Genomic DNA, 19746 nt, shown 5'->3' on the forward strand with positions numbered 1-19746 from the left:
TAGTAGCATGTACGAAAAAAAAATCTGATCAAATTTATTTTAAAATAAATTAATCGAGTCTTATTAATCAAATAAATCTAGTCAAATAATAATAATAGTTAGTTTCTAAATACTAGACAGAGTGAGTTTCCTACGATGTTCGCTATGGGTATCTTGGAAACTACTGGAGACAGAGAGTCTGTTAAATGGGGAAAGAACTGCAGTTTTGTGGGGTCTTAAATATGCGCCTTTCGGATTTTTCGGTGAAGTTCAAGGCTTACTAGATATTACGAAAAAAAAACAAATTTTGGCTATTTTAATACTTGTCTCTAATTCCATTATAATCTACCGTATGATCGAATAAAAACGGCGTCAACGATGGCTATGAAATGAAGATCGTTGTCATTTTATATGTAAAATTATATGGAAAATATCATCGATCGTCATTTCATAGCCATCGCTGACGCCGTTTTTATTCGATCATATGGTATTTTAGACAAAAAGTTTTCAGATAAAAGTTGTAGATAATCACATACCTGATGAGTGTGTTTTCTGTTTTTTTTTTCTAAAGCCTGTCATTTTTGACATATGACACAAACATTATGTTTTTTTTTTAAATGGAAACCCTAGTTGACCATGACTTCATAAAGAGTCCCATTCTTTATGAAGCTTTTCAGCGATATAGGTATAATATGTTTTTTTTCGAAAAATTACAAGTTATAGCCAATTCTTTTCTTTCTTGGCTAATTTCCATACCAATAATACCATGCCAATTAGTTGTCATCAAAAATGTAAAAAGTTTTATGTTTTCAAAAAAAAATATCGTAAAATTGGTAAAGCAGATTCTTTTATAAACCTGCATTAAATCAAATTAAAATAGGTATATAATTTTTTTTTAAATATTAATTAACAGCAATTAGCATTATAAATTATAAATAATGTACCAGTAAACATGAAATAATTTAAATACTTATTTAATGGCATTTCGAGTGTTTAACGACGAAAAGGTCATCTGTCCGTAGCGTCTTTTGTCAGAATATTCGTATATTTAGTGTATTATATACCAATATTGTACGCAGTTTTCAAACTGATAATTAAATAAATCATATTAATGTTAACTAACCATAATAAATGATAGAATTTCACTAAATTTAAATTGCCCCCCGTATGGTTGAAAACAGCAAATTGATATTTGATTACTTATAGATTACCACCTATATACAAAATGACACGGAGACCTGGAATATGGCGCCCAACTTGATTAGACCTTCCGCGCATGTTGAAGCTCATTCTCTATCCCTTCTATTTCTCTGAGTTGGTTGAACAACTTTAAGAATATATAAACAAGGGTTTTAGTCAGGTGGATGACACTTCTTATGGGAGAACTGGAAATGGTTGAAAACTTGACTACAAGCGATTTTCTAGGAATCTTCCTTACCGATAAATTATTGACAAGAGTGACAGATAAAGCCTTGACTTTCTTTCAGTATTCCAGTTCATCTCTTTTTCTTTCTAAAGTGTGCGTTGAAAGGAGACAAAAACAATTTTTGGTGACCCATAATTTGTTATTCGAACACCACTTTTCTCCTTGTCGGGTCGTTGACGTTGACCTGTCGCCATTTTATTTCTTTTGTTTACACGCTACATTTTGCTTTGCAAATTTAATACATAAATTATTTAGGCAAATATATAGGTTTTTAATAAAACTCCTCGGACTAACGTGTAGGTAAGTGTTGATAATTTTTTTTTCATCTTAACATGCTCATTGTCGTTCTCCTGATTTTAGGTGACAGAAAAGGATCATCAAATCAAATTGAATTTTATATTTTCCTTCCTATTTATCCTTCCTAAATATCAACGAGATGAGCCATCGGAAGAAAGGGACCATAGTACAAAACAGAAAGGTGATCTTTTTTCTTTCCACTTCGGATATTGAAATTATTATATACTGTAGTCGTGTTCGGCATTATGCTCTGAGAAATATAGATAAACAAAGAACAACAGATATAAAGCATCCCAGAGGAAAAGAGAGGCAATACCTGTATGTACTCTCTCTGATATTTGTGAAAGTTACAGCAAAGTATTGTTGTAAATGTCATCTTTTTGATCGACCTGAAAACTTCGAGCAAAAAGATGACACTTTCAACAATACCCTGACAGATATCAGAGACGATACAGGTTTTTCCTCTCTTTTCCCCTGGAATACTTTTAATTTATTATTCTTTGTTTATCTATTTTTCTCAGAGCACTATGAACGAGCTCAGCTTGTATGTTTGAAATAATCGTCCAGTTGGCTTAAAAATGATGATCGAAGACATTTCCCATATAATTTTACTTTCAAAATTATGATATATCTTTTATTCCTAAGCCATCTATGACGCCATTTTTTTCAGTTTTGTTATAATTAATTTTGTCCCTTGATCTACTTGTAACATTATTCTTTTAATTTTATTAATTTATTGTGGTGAAATTAATTTCTGTTGTATATTTGATATTGATATTAAACATATTTTTAAAAATGGTGTATTTTTTGTGTTTTTGTGTATGTCATAATTAAAAATAAATGAAGAAATAAAATTGTTTATTTTTTTAAACTTCCCGCCATGCGTGACAATTTAGTCCGTAGTTCCTACAAGCGAAATTGGGGGCGCTAGTAGCAGTAGACTTGTCAACAGTGTCAAATTTAAACGTCAATTTCACTTTCCAATATTTAGCAAGGTGCTCGCACTTCTTCTTGTGTATGTGTTTTGTGGTTTTAGTATTTGCAATATATTTCCGTATTTCTGTCCAGAGAACAGATAACAATGGCAATCATAATAAAAATATAAACTCAAACTGATAGAGGGACTGTTCTTTTAAAACTGCTTCCAAAATATTTCCAGTTAGCATACAGAAAAACGGCGTCAGCGATGGCTATGGAATGAAGATCGCTGTCATTTTTTTTTTAATTATACAGGGTGTCCCAGAAATAAGTGCAAGTATTTTAACTGGTAGTATAAATAGTTCAACACCAGAAACACGCCTATGAGGGTTTTTTGCGAAAGAAGATTAGAAAATTCGAAATTTTTTTAGTTTTTAGTTAAAAAAAACTTAATTTCTTGATAATATGGCAACATAGGTATTAGATTAAATTTACAAGAAAGAAAATCCAGAAAAGATCCAGTGGTTCTCAAAATTTTAGCAAAAAATCATTGTTTTTTTGGAAATTTTCAAAGTAAAATAACTCCGTTATTTTGGACTTATTTGAAAAACGATAAAGAGAAAATGTTTCTTTTATCGACATCTACCACCCCCTAAAATACTTATTTTCTGGGACACCCTGTATAGGAAATATCGATGGTCATTTCCAAAATGGACGGCGTTTTTTTTATGTTGGCGGAAACTAATGCCTAGCCTTAAGCATTTTGCAAGAGCACCTGTGGATCAGTGGCTGAGGCTATCGCTTCGTAAGCGAATGGTCCGTGGTTCAAATCTCAGGCCGACCAAGACTTTTTTATATTTTTTTTGCTTATAGCGTGATCTTATTGCATTGGTTTCACTCTTTTTGGTTGCATTGGTTTAGTTATTTGGCGGGTTGGTTAGCGTGGTTATTTGGAGGGTGTTAATTCATTGGTTAGTTGGTTATTTGGTGGGGTTGGTTGATTTTTACTAATTTATATTTGTTTTTTATATTTTTTATAAATGTCGAGGTTAGTGGCGTTGATTAAGTTGGTTATTTGGTGGAGTGGATAGCGTTGGTTAGTCCTTATAAAATTCCTATATTTCATAAAGCCGTCAAGTGCGTCACATCAACGACGTCATACCTATTAACGGCATTTTAGTAAGCTACCGTTTAACGGCAGTTTAAGGACAGCCACAAAAAACGACGTCAACGATGGCTATGAAATGAAGATCGCTGTCACTTTATATCGACGGTTGAAAGGAGAAACTGCTAATTCGCCACCTATGTTCGCCACTTTCGTAGCTTTACAGAAGACCTGTTTGTCTGTTTTATTTTGAAACTCTGTTGCTTAAGACATTATGTTTCTCGTAATTTATTCAAAATTTAAAATTTTAATGCGCCAAACCATAGGATTATTAGGATGAAACCTAAGTAGATCGACGCAGAAAAATTCGCTGATTTCGAAGGTATAAATAACTCAATTTCCACAAAAGTGGGGTATTAGCCATTTCTCCTTTCAACCGTCGATATGTAAAATTATTATTAATCTAAGATGTAACTTTGAATAAGAAGACTAAGGAAGGAGCATATCAAAAATCTTAGGTACACCGCGATGGGCCTCAAATATGGCCGACTTAAATTCCGGTTTATCAGTGTCGTTCTAATTTTATTTAAAAAATGTAAAACTATGGTGTAGGGTAGACGTGGGGTAGACTCAATAATTTGTTGTTTTATTTTACGTTGTGAATAAATGTTGGTAGTTATTAAAATTGTTATAAAAATATATAATTCTAATAAAAATAGATAAGTTATAATAAGTATTTATTAACACAAACATCCGATACGCTACTGAAGCAGGTAAGTCAAATTAACGTATCTAAATTCTTTGACATTTAATCTTTGACAAGTAGTAAATAAAAGCTAAAATGCAAAAAAAATATATAATTTAGTTAATTTAAGTGAATTTCATAAATGATCGGTTTACTACACGTATGTATATTATATAGTCACTTACTAGCGAAAAGTTGTTCCATTATTTCACTCAATTTTTGCCGAGATCTACCGCACGCTACACAACCAACTATTTTAGAGTCTTTTTCGATAAATCGCGATAGTGTCACTGTTAATTTAAGTTCTGCCACAATTTCCATCTAGATTTACTACCTTTATACAACTATCAGTAGTAGAATAAATAACATAAAATCAGCTCCGTAAAGACTGACAAATCCACAAAATTTCAAATCAAATTCAAATGTGTCAAATGAATCGTCAAACAGAACTGTCAAGGATCCCCACCCTAGAGAGCTTTTATGGTGGCTTTTCCGCCCACCATGCATGAATACATGGATAGCATTATGCTCCTTCCTTAGTCTTCTTATTCAAAGAGATGTAAAATTATATGGGGAATATCATTGATGTTTATTTCCAGTTAACCCAACTGGACGCAGTTGATCATACGGTATTTCCGCAAAATATTTCAACAGCTTAATTAAAAACGAGTCACAAATAGACCTAAAATTATTTATTTTAATATAAAATATACATATTATATAAGTTAAATTTAATTTAAAGCCAACAAAATAATAGTTTGTACTTCAGTCTAGGTAAAATTTGAAGTTTTTAACGTCAAACAGGTCCTGTAAAATTATTTTTGAGACCTTGCCAGCATTTATAGTAGTCTGGATCAAGTTTTTCAGATGTCTCGGCACCCCATTTTGTAACAGCCAATCCCAAACAACTTTCAAACATAAAAGCCTAGAAAATATTCTTGTTTAAATATTATACTGTATAGTATAGTCCGTCCAACGAGTCGAGGGAAGATTTAGACAGACGACATGGAACAAATGACAGAAACTGACAGTACTGTCACTGTCTTGAATCGTCTCGTTGGGCAGACTATACCTGTATTAGTATGTTAAATACCTGAGTTCCTACAGCAATTTTATATGGTTTCAGTTCTTCTTTAGATGCAAAATCAAAACAATTTTTGTCAGGTCCATGGGGAGTCATTATACTATGTAAAGTAGCCCCTCCAGGTGAAAAATGTCCCTTCTTTGCCTGTAAAATTTAATTAAAGACATTAATTAACCAATGTAATGTACTGAAAATAACTCTATTTTACCCATAGACTTAAAATAAAATATAGACTGAGCATCTCATTCATAAATAGCTGGAACATGCGGTCAGACACTGTCTTGTTATTGTTGTGTTATTGTTTTAGGTTATAACGAGTGCGACACGAGCGATAGATAGGTTGTCTCTGTCGTAACGGTCGTTCCCTGACGACTCTGTCGAGAAACACAACACTGTCTTTCGTTTCTCAAGTACACCTGAACTCTCCGTATCATAGCCGGGTAATTTTTTTTATTTTAATGAAGCTATAATTAAATTAAAAATATATCGTATTTAAACTTTTTTATATTTTATTAAGATTTAGGACAGGTTTTTTAGAGTCCAAAAAGGATAAAAATAATAAAATACACGTTATAGAAGAAATTTTATAATCGAAATTAGGTAATTTTTGAAATTAATAATAAATTATTAATTTTAGTCAAACATTTACAACCCCTAATATTAATCAAAACAGGATCTATTCCACAGATATAATAGAATCGGCGACAGGAGAGAAAAAAATATGATTGTTGTAATTTTTTTTTCTGGTTAAGTGATGTCTTATTATGTAAATTAGAGAAAACATAAATCTGTTCCATTAAAGCAAGGAAGGTGATAGGAAGTGGATAAAATAAAAAACTACATTTGAACTCGGTACTGTCTTTATTATACCGGGTGCGTCTCAAAAGTGGCTCATCCCCATATTTTTTTTATATTTTCAAATAAAAAAACAAGATTTACTATGTTAGTATATGAAATAAATTAGGATTGATTGACGCATTCAATTGTTTTTGGTCGCTTCCTGTTTCACCGGAAATGACTATAACTTTTAATTTTTAAACGGCACCCTCGGTATATTTCTACTTTATTCGATAGAAAATGACACTCTGAATAGAATGATATATCATATGTCAACTTTTGACATTTTCGCATATGGTTTAATTGTAATTGTAACACGCGGTTGACATAGCGACAATTTGACTCGAAATACCAAGTGTGTGGTATCAATATATTCATAAAAAAATGCTTTTTCTAAATATGCTAATGAGTCACCCTTGTTCCATTTGAAAAAATTGACATATGTATGATTAAAAATACGATTTGTACATCTTTTAACCGGCCTAGACAAGACACGAAACCTATATTAGACCATCAAAACTATTTTTCCAAGGCTCCTTGATTAAAACTTAGTGGATTGAAAAAAATTGGATTGAAATTTAAAATAGGATATGTTTTTAAGCGACAATGTCAAAAGTTGACATATGATATGTCATTCTATTCAGAGTGTCATTTTTTATCGAATAAAGTAGCAATATACCGAGGGTGCCTTTAAAAATCGAAAGATGTAATCATTTCGGTGAAACAGGAAGAGACCAAAAACAATTGAATACGTCCAATAAATCCTAATTTATGTCATATACCTACTAACATACAAATCTGTTTTTTTATCTGAAAAAAAAAAAAAAGTTATAGGGTTGAGCCACTTTTGAGACGACCCGGTATATTAAAAAATATTGTTTCATAATGTAATATCATTTTAAAATTCTTGTATGTTATTTTAGATTCTGAAGATAATTTTAGAATAAACCGGAATATATTGTTAATAAAAACATTATTAATTATTAACAGGGTTATAATTATGATTTTGTTACAATGTAAGTAAGTAAATAATGTAATGTAGAAGAAAAAATTCAGATTTTACATTTTACTAAAATATTATCTAAATAAGCGCCTTTCTACAACAACGCCACTGACTGCCAATGGGTAAATTGAGAGTTGCCTACCGGTCAAAAAGTCGTTTCAAGACTTAAATGGATTATTTAAGTCAAATTTCTTGCAAATTTGGCACTGGCGAACCATATTTTATAGTTTTTGAACAGAAAAGTCAATAAAATAAACACTTAAGGACTACAAGCTAAGAAAATGCGTTAATACAGCCGGGGAGATAGCGGCAACAAAGCTTTACCGCACACGTGCGACACGTACTACAAGGTAATAAATGAATGAATAGGCTCCTCGCCTCTAATCGGTGTTGTCATATTGTAAAGAACTTATCCTTATTAAACAGTATCCGACTTATAATTTAGTATTATAAGGACTATTTAATACATCTATGGAATATTAAAACCTACTTTATTAAACTGTAGTATTAATATCTCAATATATGTGTATAACAAGAAAAAAAATATTGATAATATTAAAGACGTGACAACATAGGCTGGATGTGGAAGGCTCGGTCGACTGTACCACAGACTGTACCCAGAAGTAAACATGTGTACAAAAAAGGTTGTTTGTCCGCGTTGAGATGTAAATAGTGTAGTCTATATTTTATTTTAAGTCTATGATTTTACCACAGATAACACATAATCCAGATGGCTCCTTACGTGTTAAAAATTGTCACCCCAATTTCACTCCAATTTGGAAAAATATTGGAGTGACGTTTGAATAATCTGAAATTTTTAGATTCCTTTTCTAACTTTTTTGGGAGGTTTTGCTTCTCTTGCACAGATGTCGCTTGCACTTCAGTTGCGTGGTTGCCAAACGTTATATCGAAATATATTTCATTTCATTATGAATATATAAAATTAAAAATTATGTAATTTATAAACATGAAATAGATATGGATGTTAGGTAATACCGGATGTTAAATTAATATATAAATATTTAACTTAATACGTACATTATTATTTTATTAATTTATCGTCACACGTCATTTACCAGTTGCCTAATTACGAAAAGTTTCATATGATATTAACCTCAAAATGATCTTTGAAAACAAACAACAACAAATAACTCAAAGAAATAACTACATACTACATAATAATAACTGATAATAATGACTTTTAATGGTATAAAGGCTGATGAAGGTAATTATAAACATTATTTTGAGTTTGTTTAATAAAATATAGGATACAATATAACTAAGCAAAATCAAACAGTTTTAGACAACCAATACAAGATTCAGAACTCGGCATCGCGATAAACAAGTAAAATTGTACATTCAGGAACTCGTTTAAATATTATAGGTAAGTAATATTTTCACAAAAGTAAACATAAAGTAATATAGAATATTACCTGTGATAAAATGTTAATTAGTGACGTATATTTATTCTAATCACATTTAAATTTAAACTCAAAATTTTCATAAAGAAAATGATAATTTTTCATAGATATAAAGTAAATAATATTACATATTTCAGGTTGATTGAAGAATAATCTACAATTGATTAGAGCCTATGACGATGTGAAGATAATTAATCACCTAACTTTAAGAAACCAGCCTAAAGAAGTTTACATGCATCTCATCTAACCATTATAGGTAATAATTTACAAAATTAGTCATTTTTGATTATAATATTATGGTACTTAGGTACATTTTATCTTCTAGATCAGTAGTGATTTTTCATAATTTGAATGAAGTCACAGATAGCAATGGGGCACCGCACCGAAGCAGTATTACAAAATGTGAAATAAAACTGTAGTACATATTGCTCTATAAAATTTAATAGAAATAAATTTATTTATGAAAATTAATGAAGTTTTATCTTTCCTAGGAAAAAAATAACAATTATATTTTGAACAATTAATTTAGAACATTAGAGTTAAAAAAATATACCTATGTGTTAGAAATTGTAACACATATTTTCTTAACTCTATGTTATTCTAACTTAGAATAACATATTTTTAATAAAATTGCGCTTATACTTTATACTTTTTTGCTATTATATCAATAAGAACTAACGTAAGGAGCAATTCATTTATACTATAAACACACATGCATATTTTTTGATCTTTTTAAAACCAGTGAATAATGTTGAAATATGCTACACCTATTAATTCTTATTAACTAACTTTATAGCTAGACAGTTGAAAATTTTACAGATAATGTATCTATGTTGCCGCTATAAGAACAAATACTAAAAACAGAATTAAATAAATGTTTATAAATAAAAAAGTACTTTCACTAAACATTATCGTTTAAGTACGAATTTTACACAGAATATTCAAGTCCTCGAGTGGCCGTGTGGTTAAAGGCGTTAGGATTTGAAGGCGTTGAGACGTAGTGAGGCAGGTTCGAATCGTAGGCAAGGTGACTTTTTCTTAGTCTTTTTTTTTATTTTTACATATTTTTACATATTTATTTTTACTTATTTATTATTGATTAATACAATTTTTAGCAATGTATTTCTTCATTTTTTTTAAATTACTTACAAGCGCATTCAAAATTTCAGCTAAATCGGAAAAAAGTTTACAATAATATAATGTCTGATGTTGTATATAGTCTGTCCAACGAGAAGATCCTTGACAGTGATAGATGTGTCTGTCATTTTCTTTTCAAAGTAGTTTATTTTATTTTACAAAGAGATAAGTTGGTACAACTGGAACGCATAGCAGGAAATTAATATATGTAAAATTTGACTGACAAGTGATTACTTCAAAATATTGTGAAAAAAAACTGTATAAAACTGAAAAAATGTAATCCAGTTATTTTATTTAATAAAAAACGGTATGTGTTAATACAACACAAACAAGAACAAGACACCACATACCAAAAAAATATAAAAAAGAACTATTTCTTACTTTCAAGCTTTATGAAACTTCCCGCATTTACGATTATATTTATCAATATAACTTATGTACAAATACAAATTTGTAATATTCTACAGGAATAAATAAAACAACATAAATAAAACAAACTATTTTATTAATAATAACACTTACCAAATTTTATACCTTAAAGGTTGATTAATTAACTTTAATCTTAATTTTTTTAAACCAGTACTTTTTGATATTATTTTTCTGAAGTACTAAAATCCATTATTTACCTATCGTGCGATGTCGATATTTTACAGCTACTCCAGTTTTTAGCATGTGTTTAATACGGTCCTTCTACCATATTCGAGATGCACTTATCTACGACGAGATGGTATACGAACTTTATTGATGGCAGATTGATGGTAACTTTATTGGTGTATAAGACTTTCTGCTTGAGTAGCGAGTATTAACCATAAACTCTGCTCTAGGTCTACAGTTAATTTTAACTCGATTTTTCTTCCACTTGACTTCAAAAGACACAAAACACACGTAATATCATGAATCAAAATGCATCATCTTCCAAAACGCAGAGTATTTGACAAAAGTTGACACAAAATTATAACCTACAATTTGGCAAGACTTTGACAAGCGTCAAAAATCTAAAGGCGAGTTCATACGCATCGGCATCCGTTTGTCGTTCATCGTTCCGTCAAACCAATAAAATTGAAATACGATCTGTCATTTTTGAAATAAACCAATAAAACTGGTTAAAAACAACAAGAGGCGACATATGACGGATTTATATTTAAACCCATCCATAGTTAACTTAAAATTATTAGAAACTTTTTTTAGTAAAATAAATAGATTGGTATGGGACGTCATCTGCTTTTCTTTTGTCATCGTCTGTCGAAATCTTACCTGAGAAAAAAAAACAGAGTATAGATAATGTGTGAATGGTACATTCAATGATAATGAACCCTTCGTGCGCGAGTCCGACTCGCACTTGGCCAATTTTTTTTGTTAATTGAAACGTTTAGAATTTGAATATTCGTTCAAAAATTTTTTTTTTAATAAATTTATTTATGATAAACAATTTATTAATGAAAATAATATGACCGAATTTCCTGGAAAGTTTTTCAAATTTGTACATATGAAAACCTAGCTTTTACCACTTATCATAGAAAATCTCTATTCCTTCCCTTTATCACGGAATAATAAAGGAACGAACCATATGCGACAAAGATAGAAGATTTAGATATGTCGTTACTGTCTTTTGTTTTTAACGGATATTTTAAAAAGGCGGGTAATTTACCTTTGACTGTCTTTGATTATAACTGTGTGTGATTAGTGATAATAAAATTATTATTAAAATGTCTGGTAATAAGTGCCAATTTTATAATTGTGGGATTTCTCGGAAATCAGGTGTACATATGTTTAAGTTTCCTGCGTCAAGAGATCCTAATTTATGTACAAAGTGGATAGAAAATTGTGGTGAGTTCATTCATATAGAATTTTTTGCACATTTTGTATGTAAAAATACGGCGTTAAGTTACCTTAGAAATGGTGATCGATGGCTTTTACCATATACCGTATGATCGAAAAAAAAACGGCGTCAGCGATGGCTATGAAATGAAGATCGCTGTCATTTGATATGTAAAATTATATGGGGAATGTCATCGACCATCATTTCCAACATCCACATACGTTTAAAACATATATTAATTATCACAGAATTAAAATTAGATATAAATGTATAATTATATAACAAAAATTTGAATCTAAAAGTAGAATCATATCAATTCTTTCTGATGTAGGATAAGTTTCTATTTTCGGAAAATTTCTTAGATTTTTTTTTGTTTCAACTGACGAACTGACACAAAATAATAACTAGTTGCTAAAGTTGAACTAATTTGACAGCTATGTTGAAGTAACGTCAGACATATCACAGCCACCCTAGATTTTATCAAATAATAAAGATCTATTCACACTAAATCATAGAAATGAAAATATCTAGGAAAATCTTTGTTTGAGGGGTAGGCCGGCAACCTTAATAGTATTTGGAAGTGACATGAATTTCCCATTGAATATCGGAATAATATTCTGGGTGATTCAATTAAACTAAAGGATTTATACAGGGTGGGTATTAAAGGAGTTATACAGGTTATACCAATGTTCAACATTAATTTTGCCCCACCCTGTATAACTTTATGGGTCAGGTTTTAATTTGATTTAAAGTGCAATAGAGTAAATTCCAATTTAGGTAGTTTTTCTTGAAATTTAAAAATTGTTCTTCAAAATCTTAAGTAAGTCTAAAACCTTACATTTCAGTCATATACTTCCCTAATAAAACACACCTTTATTTTTTCTCTTAGAATCTAAAATTAGTTAATAAAGGGGGTATTCCGTTACAAAAAACACAAATTTGATGTGTAACTTTTTGGGGACACCCTGTAGAACTCTCTATATTTTTTAAAACGTGCGCAGAATTAACTTACATATGCTCACAAAATTTCATTTCAATACGAACTGGTCGTTCTCCTTGGAGCCTCCGAGTCGTATGAGAGGCGCCACCCTGTATAATTTTTATATAGTTGCACTTTAATAAATTGTTAGTTAAAACTAACAGTCCTACGAGTGTGGAATTTTGTACAGGTGGATTTTGGACATTCATCTCCTAAGAGAGTGAAATAAGGGATGAAAATTCGTACAAACATTTGTTAAAATCGGGTTTAGAAGTATGAAATTCTGTTTGTTCCTTATGTGACGTAATTTAGCAATAACAAGCAATTTTTTTTTCGTCCACACCTCATTTCACCCTGTTAGAGGGCGAATTTCCAAAAATTGTTCCTGAGTGCTAAATTACGTTACATAAGGAACGTCTGCGCAAAATTTCATACTTCCAAAACCGATTTTAATGAATTTTTGTACAAATTTTCATCCCTTAATTCTTATGGGGCGAATGCCTAAAATTCGCTTCTGAGTACTCACTTTCATCACTTGAGGAACCTCTGTGCAAATTTTCATACTTCTAGGACAGATTTTTTCAGAAAGTTCACCCCTCATTTCACCCCTTAGAGGGAAAATTTCGAAAAATTGCTTCTTAGTGCTAAATTACCTTATATAAGGAACGTCTGCGAACAATTTTATACTTCTAAAACCGATTTTAACAAATTTTTGTACATATTTTCATCCCTTATTTCTTAAGGGATGAATGCCCAAAATTCGCTTCTGAGTATAACTTTCATCACTTGATGAACCTCTGTGCAAATTTTCATACTTCTAGGACAGATTTTTTTGAGTACTACAGTTTCTGAGTACTCACTTTCGTCGCTTAATTAACAATTTCCAAATTTCAAACTCCTCGGACTAATTTTAAAAAAATATGCAAAATTTCACCCCCAGTTTCACCCCTTAGTAGAAGAATTTCCTAAAATCGCTTTGTATAATCGAACTGTTAAGTTACGCTACTTAAGGCACCTCTATGCAAAATTTCGTAGTCCTAGGACATGCTTTTTTGTATACAAAAGTACCCCCCCATATCACCCCCTTAACGAGCGAATTTCCAAAAATTGCCCCTTAGTGTTCAATTACGTCAGTCAAGGAGCACTCGTGAAAAAATTTCATACTCTTAAACCAGATTTTAACAAATTTTTATGCAGCTTTTCATCCCTAATTTCACCCCTTAGTGGTCGAATTTTCAAAAATCCCTTCTTAGTGCTCATTTACATCACTTAAGGAACCTATGTGCCAAATTTTATTTATTACTATATAGATAACCTTTACCCTTATTTTCAGCTAATGAATATTAAGAGACAAATAATAAGAATAAAATCTAAATTATAAATTTCATGGCTATAAATAGCATATATATTCATCTAGAAATTCTGACTTTCAAACATCCACTGCGACTAGTATTTTCATATCCAATTGTATAGTATTAAAGTCCGAATATACATTTTCCTGGGTTTGACCGGGAATTTGCTTATAAATATGAACAACCGGCTACGTCGCTTCACATCGCGTGGCCGTGGTGTGGCTCGAAATTCGTTCGTTTTAAAAATATTATTAGATTTGGCTATAGGCGCCCTCTGTGTCATTAATAGGGAACTGTCTCATCGAAAACATGCTGTTCCGTAAGCAATGGCCATCTGGATTATGTGTTATCTGTGATTTTACCTCATATTCTCCAGTGATTAGTCCCATAAACTCAGACATACAGTTCCTGTGATAATATGGTGGTCTAAACGTGTGTTCTTGTACTGACCATCTTGGTGGAAATATAACGAAATCAGCTATGGCAGTTCCGGGTTTTTCTGATTGACAAGTCAGCACAGTGAAAATCGAAGGATCCTATAAAATAACCAAAATATAGATTTTAGTTATGATAAAATTAAATTTTATCATATCTTTGAGTCAAAATACTTACACAGTGATCAAACGACACTGAATTTATCACCATAAATTTACTTAGGTCGTACTTGTAAGGTACGTAATTTCCATGCCAAGCAACCACATCAAAAGGACTGTGATTCTGAGTGCAGACAAACAACTTTCCTTGATATTTATTTACTATTTCGTAAGAAATATCCTCTCTTAATTCATACCTGTACAAAAAAGGATATTATCATATACAGGATGGTCCAGTTTGCTTAAAAAGCTCCATGTATTTAAAAAAAAATTGATATGAAGCTTTTTCAGAATCATTAATCACTCTGTGTAGGTTTGTTATAATTTTACCAAGCTACTGGGGTCAGAAAATGCCTGGGATCAGCTAAACCGTTGGCTCCAATCGGTCCCAAGTCTGGCAAAGTAAAATGTCTTCCAAAAACTTCCAAAATGTAGCCTCTGGATGGCTTGGAAACATCAACTGAAAATTTAATTCCTTGGGGAATCACACATATTTCGTTGGGTGCCACTTCAATTTTTCCAAGTTCTGTTATTATAACAAGGGCCTCCAGTTGTGGTACTGTCAATAAAAACAAATATTTATAAATTCATGGGCGCCGGAAGAATGAAATTTAGGGGGGGGCAAGGTAAAAATGAATAAAAAATTGACATTTTTGGTAATTATTGGGAAAACTGGAAATCGTCCGATTTTCACCAAAATTGGTATACACACCCTATTTTGAAGTCGTAGATTACGAATCTGAACTTTTTTCTTGGCGGTCTCTTACCGTTTTTCAGAAAAACGGAAAATAATTTCGATAATTATTTCGAATTTTTCTTAATTTCTCATATTTTTAAGGTTTTCTTACACATATTTTGTTAGGTATTCAATAATCAATAATGTTTTTGCTATTTTCTGTTACTTTTTTAACCAATTCTATGCATAATAGAGGAAAATTTGCTAAAATAAATTTGTAAACAATCTGAAAATGTTAGGTTATAGCTTTGTTCGGGTTCTAAGAGTATTACCGATTTTCTGAACCGTCCAAGAACTCTGCAGCGCATGCGCAAATGAAATAATATCTTCATATTTCCTTCTGCGCATACGCATCACAGTTCTAGGACGGTTCAGAATCGGTAATAAGAGAAGCCCGAAGTAAGCTTATGTGTTTCTGGCATTTAAAGCAACGTTGCCAATGCTAATCCTAAATTTAGCGTGTTTTTTCGCTCATTCTGGAATTACGAAAGGCGGTCGCGGTCGCCAGAAGAACGGCTCCTTCCCATAACTGCTATTTTACCAACGAGATCTGACTATTTATAGCCACGAAGTTGCACGAAAGAGTTTTGATTGCATTAGTTACAACTTCCATGCAGAGGGTGTTAATCTTTTGTTGTTATATTATTAGATTAACTAAAAAAAGATTAGCCCCCTCCGCAAAGAAGTTAAAACCAATGCAATCAAAACTCTTCCGCGTAATTTTTGGATATAGGTGTATATTTAATTATTGTCGATCTCTTATTGTCGAAATAGGTAATTTATTTAAAATCCCTAATCACCCGAAAAATAGAAGATATGGCAACGTTGTAAATTTTAAAATTTCTAGATTAGGTCTAGAATATATTTGTCTCTCTTATTACATAGGAGAGAGAAAGAAGGATATATCAAATGTCAAACTTCCATCTGGTCTCAATTTTCTTTGCTATTTTGTTAAGAAAAGTGTTTTTCAGTAAAATGTTGGACACTTTTCTATCCCCAATCAAGTGTAGCTTTTAGATAAACTATAATATAATGAAAATATAGTGAAATTATTACTTTATAGGGCCGAAATAAAGAAAAATTCAATGTTGAAATAATTTTCCGTTTTTTGAAAACGGTAAGAGACCGCCAAGAAAAAGTAGATTCGTAATCTACGACCTCAAAATAGTGTGTATACTAATTTTGGTGAAAAATCGGACGATTTCCAGTTTTCCCAATAATTACCACATTTTTATTTTTTACAGGTAACACCTAACAATTTCATAATAATGATTATTTTTTTACAGATGGATGTAAGAAGATATAGCTTTTATTTTTATTGTTTCAGTGATCCAGGGGGGGGGGGGGGCAAATGCCCCCTCTTGCCCCCCCCCTGTCCGGCGCCCATGTATAAATTATAATTAAAAATTCCAAAAACACAAAATTTTCTAGATTTTTTCGCAGAAAAAAGTCGTAGGCGTGTTTCTGAGTCTATTTGAGATTAACCCTGTATATTTATAATGAAATAAATAGTATTCAACACTGACTAAATCGTAAAATATAAAAATAAGAAAGATTTTACCTATTAGAAAGTCGCCATCAGCATTATAGAATGCTCTGTTCTTCATTGAAGCATTACAACTGTAAACATGAACGGCCAAGCCGTTTTTTAGTTTGGGATCACCAGCACCACATATTGTGCTCAAGCCTTGAACAAAATCCACTTGGTCCACTGGCTTGGGCACATCAAAAGGCTTCCATCTCATCTAAAAGTTAATAATTTACTTGAATAAAAACGTTTTTTTAATAATTTGATATCTACAGAGTGACCAAATATTCTGAAAAACCTCCCAAACAGATTTTTGTCGCAAATATCCCGTTTCTCTGTACATAAAATTAAAGAAAAACAGCCATGACTTACTTGATTTGGATCTGGTTCCTGCTCTGACCAATCGTGAGTTAGATTGGACCCGTGAAACTTTTTAAATGGTTGATGCCCAACTGATGGTAGGATTCTATACAGCCATGTACGTCTAAAACAAAATTAAAAACTATAATTCGTCTTTTTATCACTGCAAAAACGTTAAAAAATTACAAATTTTGAGTTCTAGGCGCTGTGAAAGCACTCCCTGAAAGTTGTTCTGCGTAGAGATTGTAAGGGCATTTTTGGGGATTGTTCTGATCTTTTGGCAATGAATTTGGACATCTGGGATCTTCTGAGGAGAATTCGTTACCAAATCCACTCAAATACTATAAAATATCACACACAAAATCACAGTATTTTATAAAAAAAATATATTTTAAAAATAAATACCTTTAAAGCCATGTTTAAAAGTATCTCTGAAACGCATTACAATAAAATAAAAACAAAATAAATTCTTGAAGTAAATTTCCCATGTTTTTATATACCGTTCAAAAGCTTGTTATGCAAATATATTGTTACTAGTTTATTAAAATAATTAGAAAACTTGTTTTTAACTGACAACTATGAAGATAGATATAACATTTTCAAATGTTTGTAAATCTATTGAATTAATATTAATCTGTTTATTGTTTATTCGCATTCAAATACGGCCTCATAATATTTTAATAAGTTGTTTAAAAGAATTTGTATTTATAAACAATATACAGGGTCCATGCAGCAAAAATGCGTCGCGGGCATTTGTAGGTCCTATAAAAAAGAACTTAAGAATTTTGTGTAATAAGTGCATTTTTAAAGCACAGAACAAAAATATTCTGTGCCTAAAGTAATATGTACTATTTCAGGAAAATATTTTAACTTCTACAGGGTGACTCAAAAAAGTGTGAGCGGATCAGGATGATTTTTTTTAAATGGAACACCCTGTATATTATTGCATTTTTTGCTTTCTTCTTGATCACTTATTTACATCACAGATTATACAGATTATAAACATTGTTTTTTCTTTATTGTTTTTCGTGGTTCCAATTTTCGGAATCGGGCACTAGTTAGGTGACTAGTTTGCGCACATAGCACGCCCACTTATGGCCTCTAATTGTGCACAGCGCACAGCGCCTGACCGGCACAGTTATTAGAGAGATATCGGAAAACCGAATAGCGTCATCCAGTATTTACGCGTACCTTATCATGGTTACGATATGCGATATGCGCGAGTCAACGCAACACCCGCTAATAACGTTACGGCCTGACGTAATTTGCGGATCAATTACACCAAGCACTCTTTCTAAATAACCTCTGATAACGTTTAAAAATTGCTTAAATGGGCATGTGCGGGTATTTGACAATCGGAGCCGGCCGGCGAGATCTTTTATTTTAGGTTATGTTTGAATTGTTTTGAATTATTGCTTTAGTTTTATTAGGTAATTTGATATTTAAATATGGCCCAAAATATGGATTCCACCTCTTCCAATACTAAAGAACCTATAAAGAGTCTTATTAGGTTTACAGCAGATGACGACTTAGCCCTTCTAAGAGAATTTGTTGCTTGTTGTCCTAAACCCATTGGCGGACGTTCAACAATAAAGCACTGGAAATAAGCACTTTAGCCCTTTAGTTTTAAAATACCTAGTAAACAAAACAATTTCAAAGTTTTAAATTCAAAGTTAGGTTAAGTTTAAATAGCGGACGCGACGCGAACAGAATTCTTTCCAATCCGATAACTATAAATGAAGAGAGTTAATACCACCTCACGTAAAGGAAATAACACCTGGCCTTATTAACGTCCATGCGCGCTATTCGGTTTAGCGATATCTCTCTATTCAGATTATAATCTTTGTTTTTTCTTTATTGTTTTTCGTAGTTCCAATTTTCGGAATCGGGCACTAGTTAGGTGACTTGTTTGCGCACATAGCACGCCCACTTATGGCCTCTAAAATTGTGCACAGCGCCTGACCGGCACAGTTATTAGAGAGATATCGGAAAACCGAATAGCGTCATCCAGTATTTACGCGTACCTTATCACGGTTACGATTAAGGTTACGATATGCGCGAGTCAATTTTTAACGCAACACCCGCTAATAACGTGCTAAGTCACAACTATGCTAAGTACGTACTACACTTGGTCTGGACTTACTTTATTAAAAATATCGTAATCTTAAATCAAACAGGGTGTTCAAAATTCTATGCCAAACTTTCGAAAATATAAAATAATTTTTCTTGTTTTTTTTTCAGTAGACCACCCTGTAGATTATTTTTTGTTAGATGGGAAATTAAAAAAAAAGCTCTTTCAACGGTAAAACACCACGCAAACATCATTAGGTGGTTTTGATAAAAAAAATAATATTGAAAAAGCCATTTGTAATATATATTACCGCGAATATCTGCGAAACTCTTCAAAATTTTGAAATACTTTAAATA

General features: G+C 31.6%; 1 protein-coding gene and 1 long non-coding RNA gene across 4 annotated transcripts; one reads left to right on the plus strand and one right to left on the minus strand.

The window, feature by feature from the left end:
* Positions 1-5159: 5159 nt before the first annotated feature.
* LOC115884299 (homogentisate 1,2-dioxygenase) lies at positions 5160-17833 on the minus strand. The gene is made up of 9 exons (XM_030902840.1): positions 17725-17833; positions 17506-17660; positions 17332-17443; positions 16993-17176; positions 15026-15254; positions 14715-14892; positions 14465-14638; positions 5564-5698; positions 5160-5395 (listed from the first exon to the last, which is right to left on the minus strand). Exons 1-9 carry the CDS (start codon positions 17734-17736, stop codon positions 5267-5269), a joined length of 1308 nt encoding a protein of 435 aa, XP_030758700.1. The 5' UTR covers positions 17737-17833; the 3' UTR covers positions 5160-5266.
* Positions 8088-10030, plus strand: LOC115884300. Of its 3 annotated transcripts, none has more exons than XR_004050539.1 (4): positions 8088-8619; positions 8692-8778; positions 8953-9071; positions 9123-10030. It is a non-coding gene; the product is annotated as an uncharacterized LOC115884300 (long non-coding RNA). The 3 variants fall into 3 exon arrangements; XR_004050540.1 differs by having other exon boundaries at positions 9141-10030; XR_004050538.1 differs by having other exon boundaries at positions 8092-8619; positions 8953-10030.
* Positions 17834-19746: the final 1913 nt, after the last annotated feature.

Source organism: Sitophilus oryzae, unplaced genomic scaffold, assembly GCF_002938485.1.
Source record: "Sitophilus oryzae breed Bouriz unplaced genomic scaffold, Soryzae_2.0 scaffold_227_pilon_pilon, whole genome shotgun sequence".
Classification (NCBI taxonomy): Eukaryota; Metazoa; Arthropoda; class Insecta; order Coleoptera; family Curculionidae; genus Sitophilus; species Sitophilus oryzae.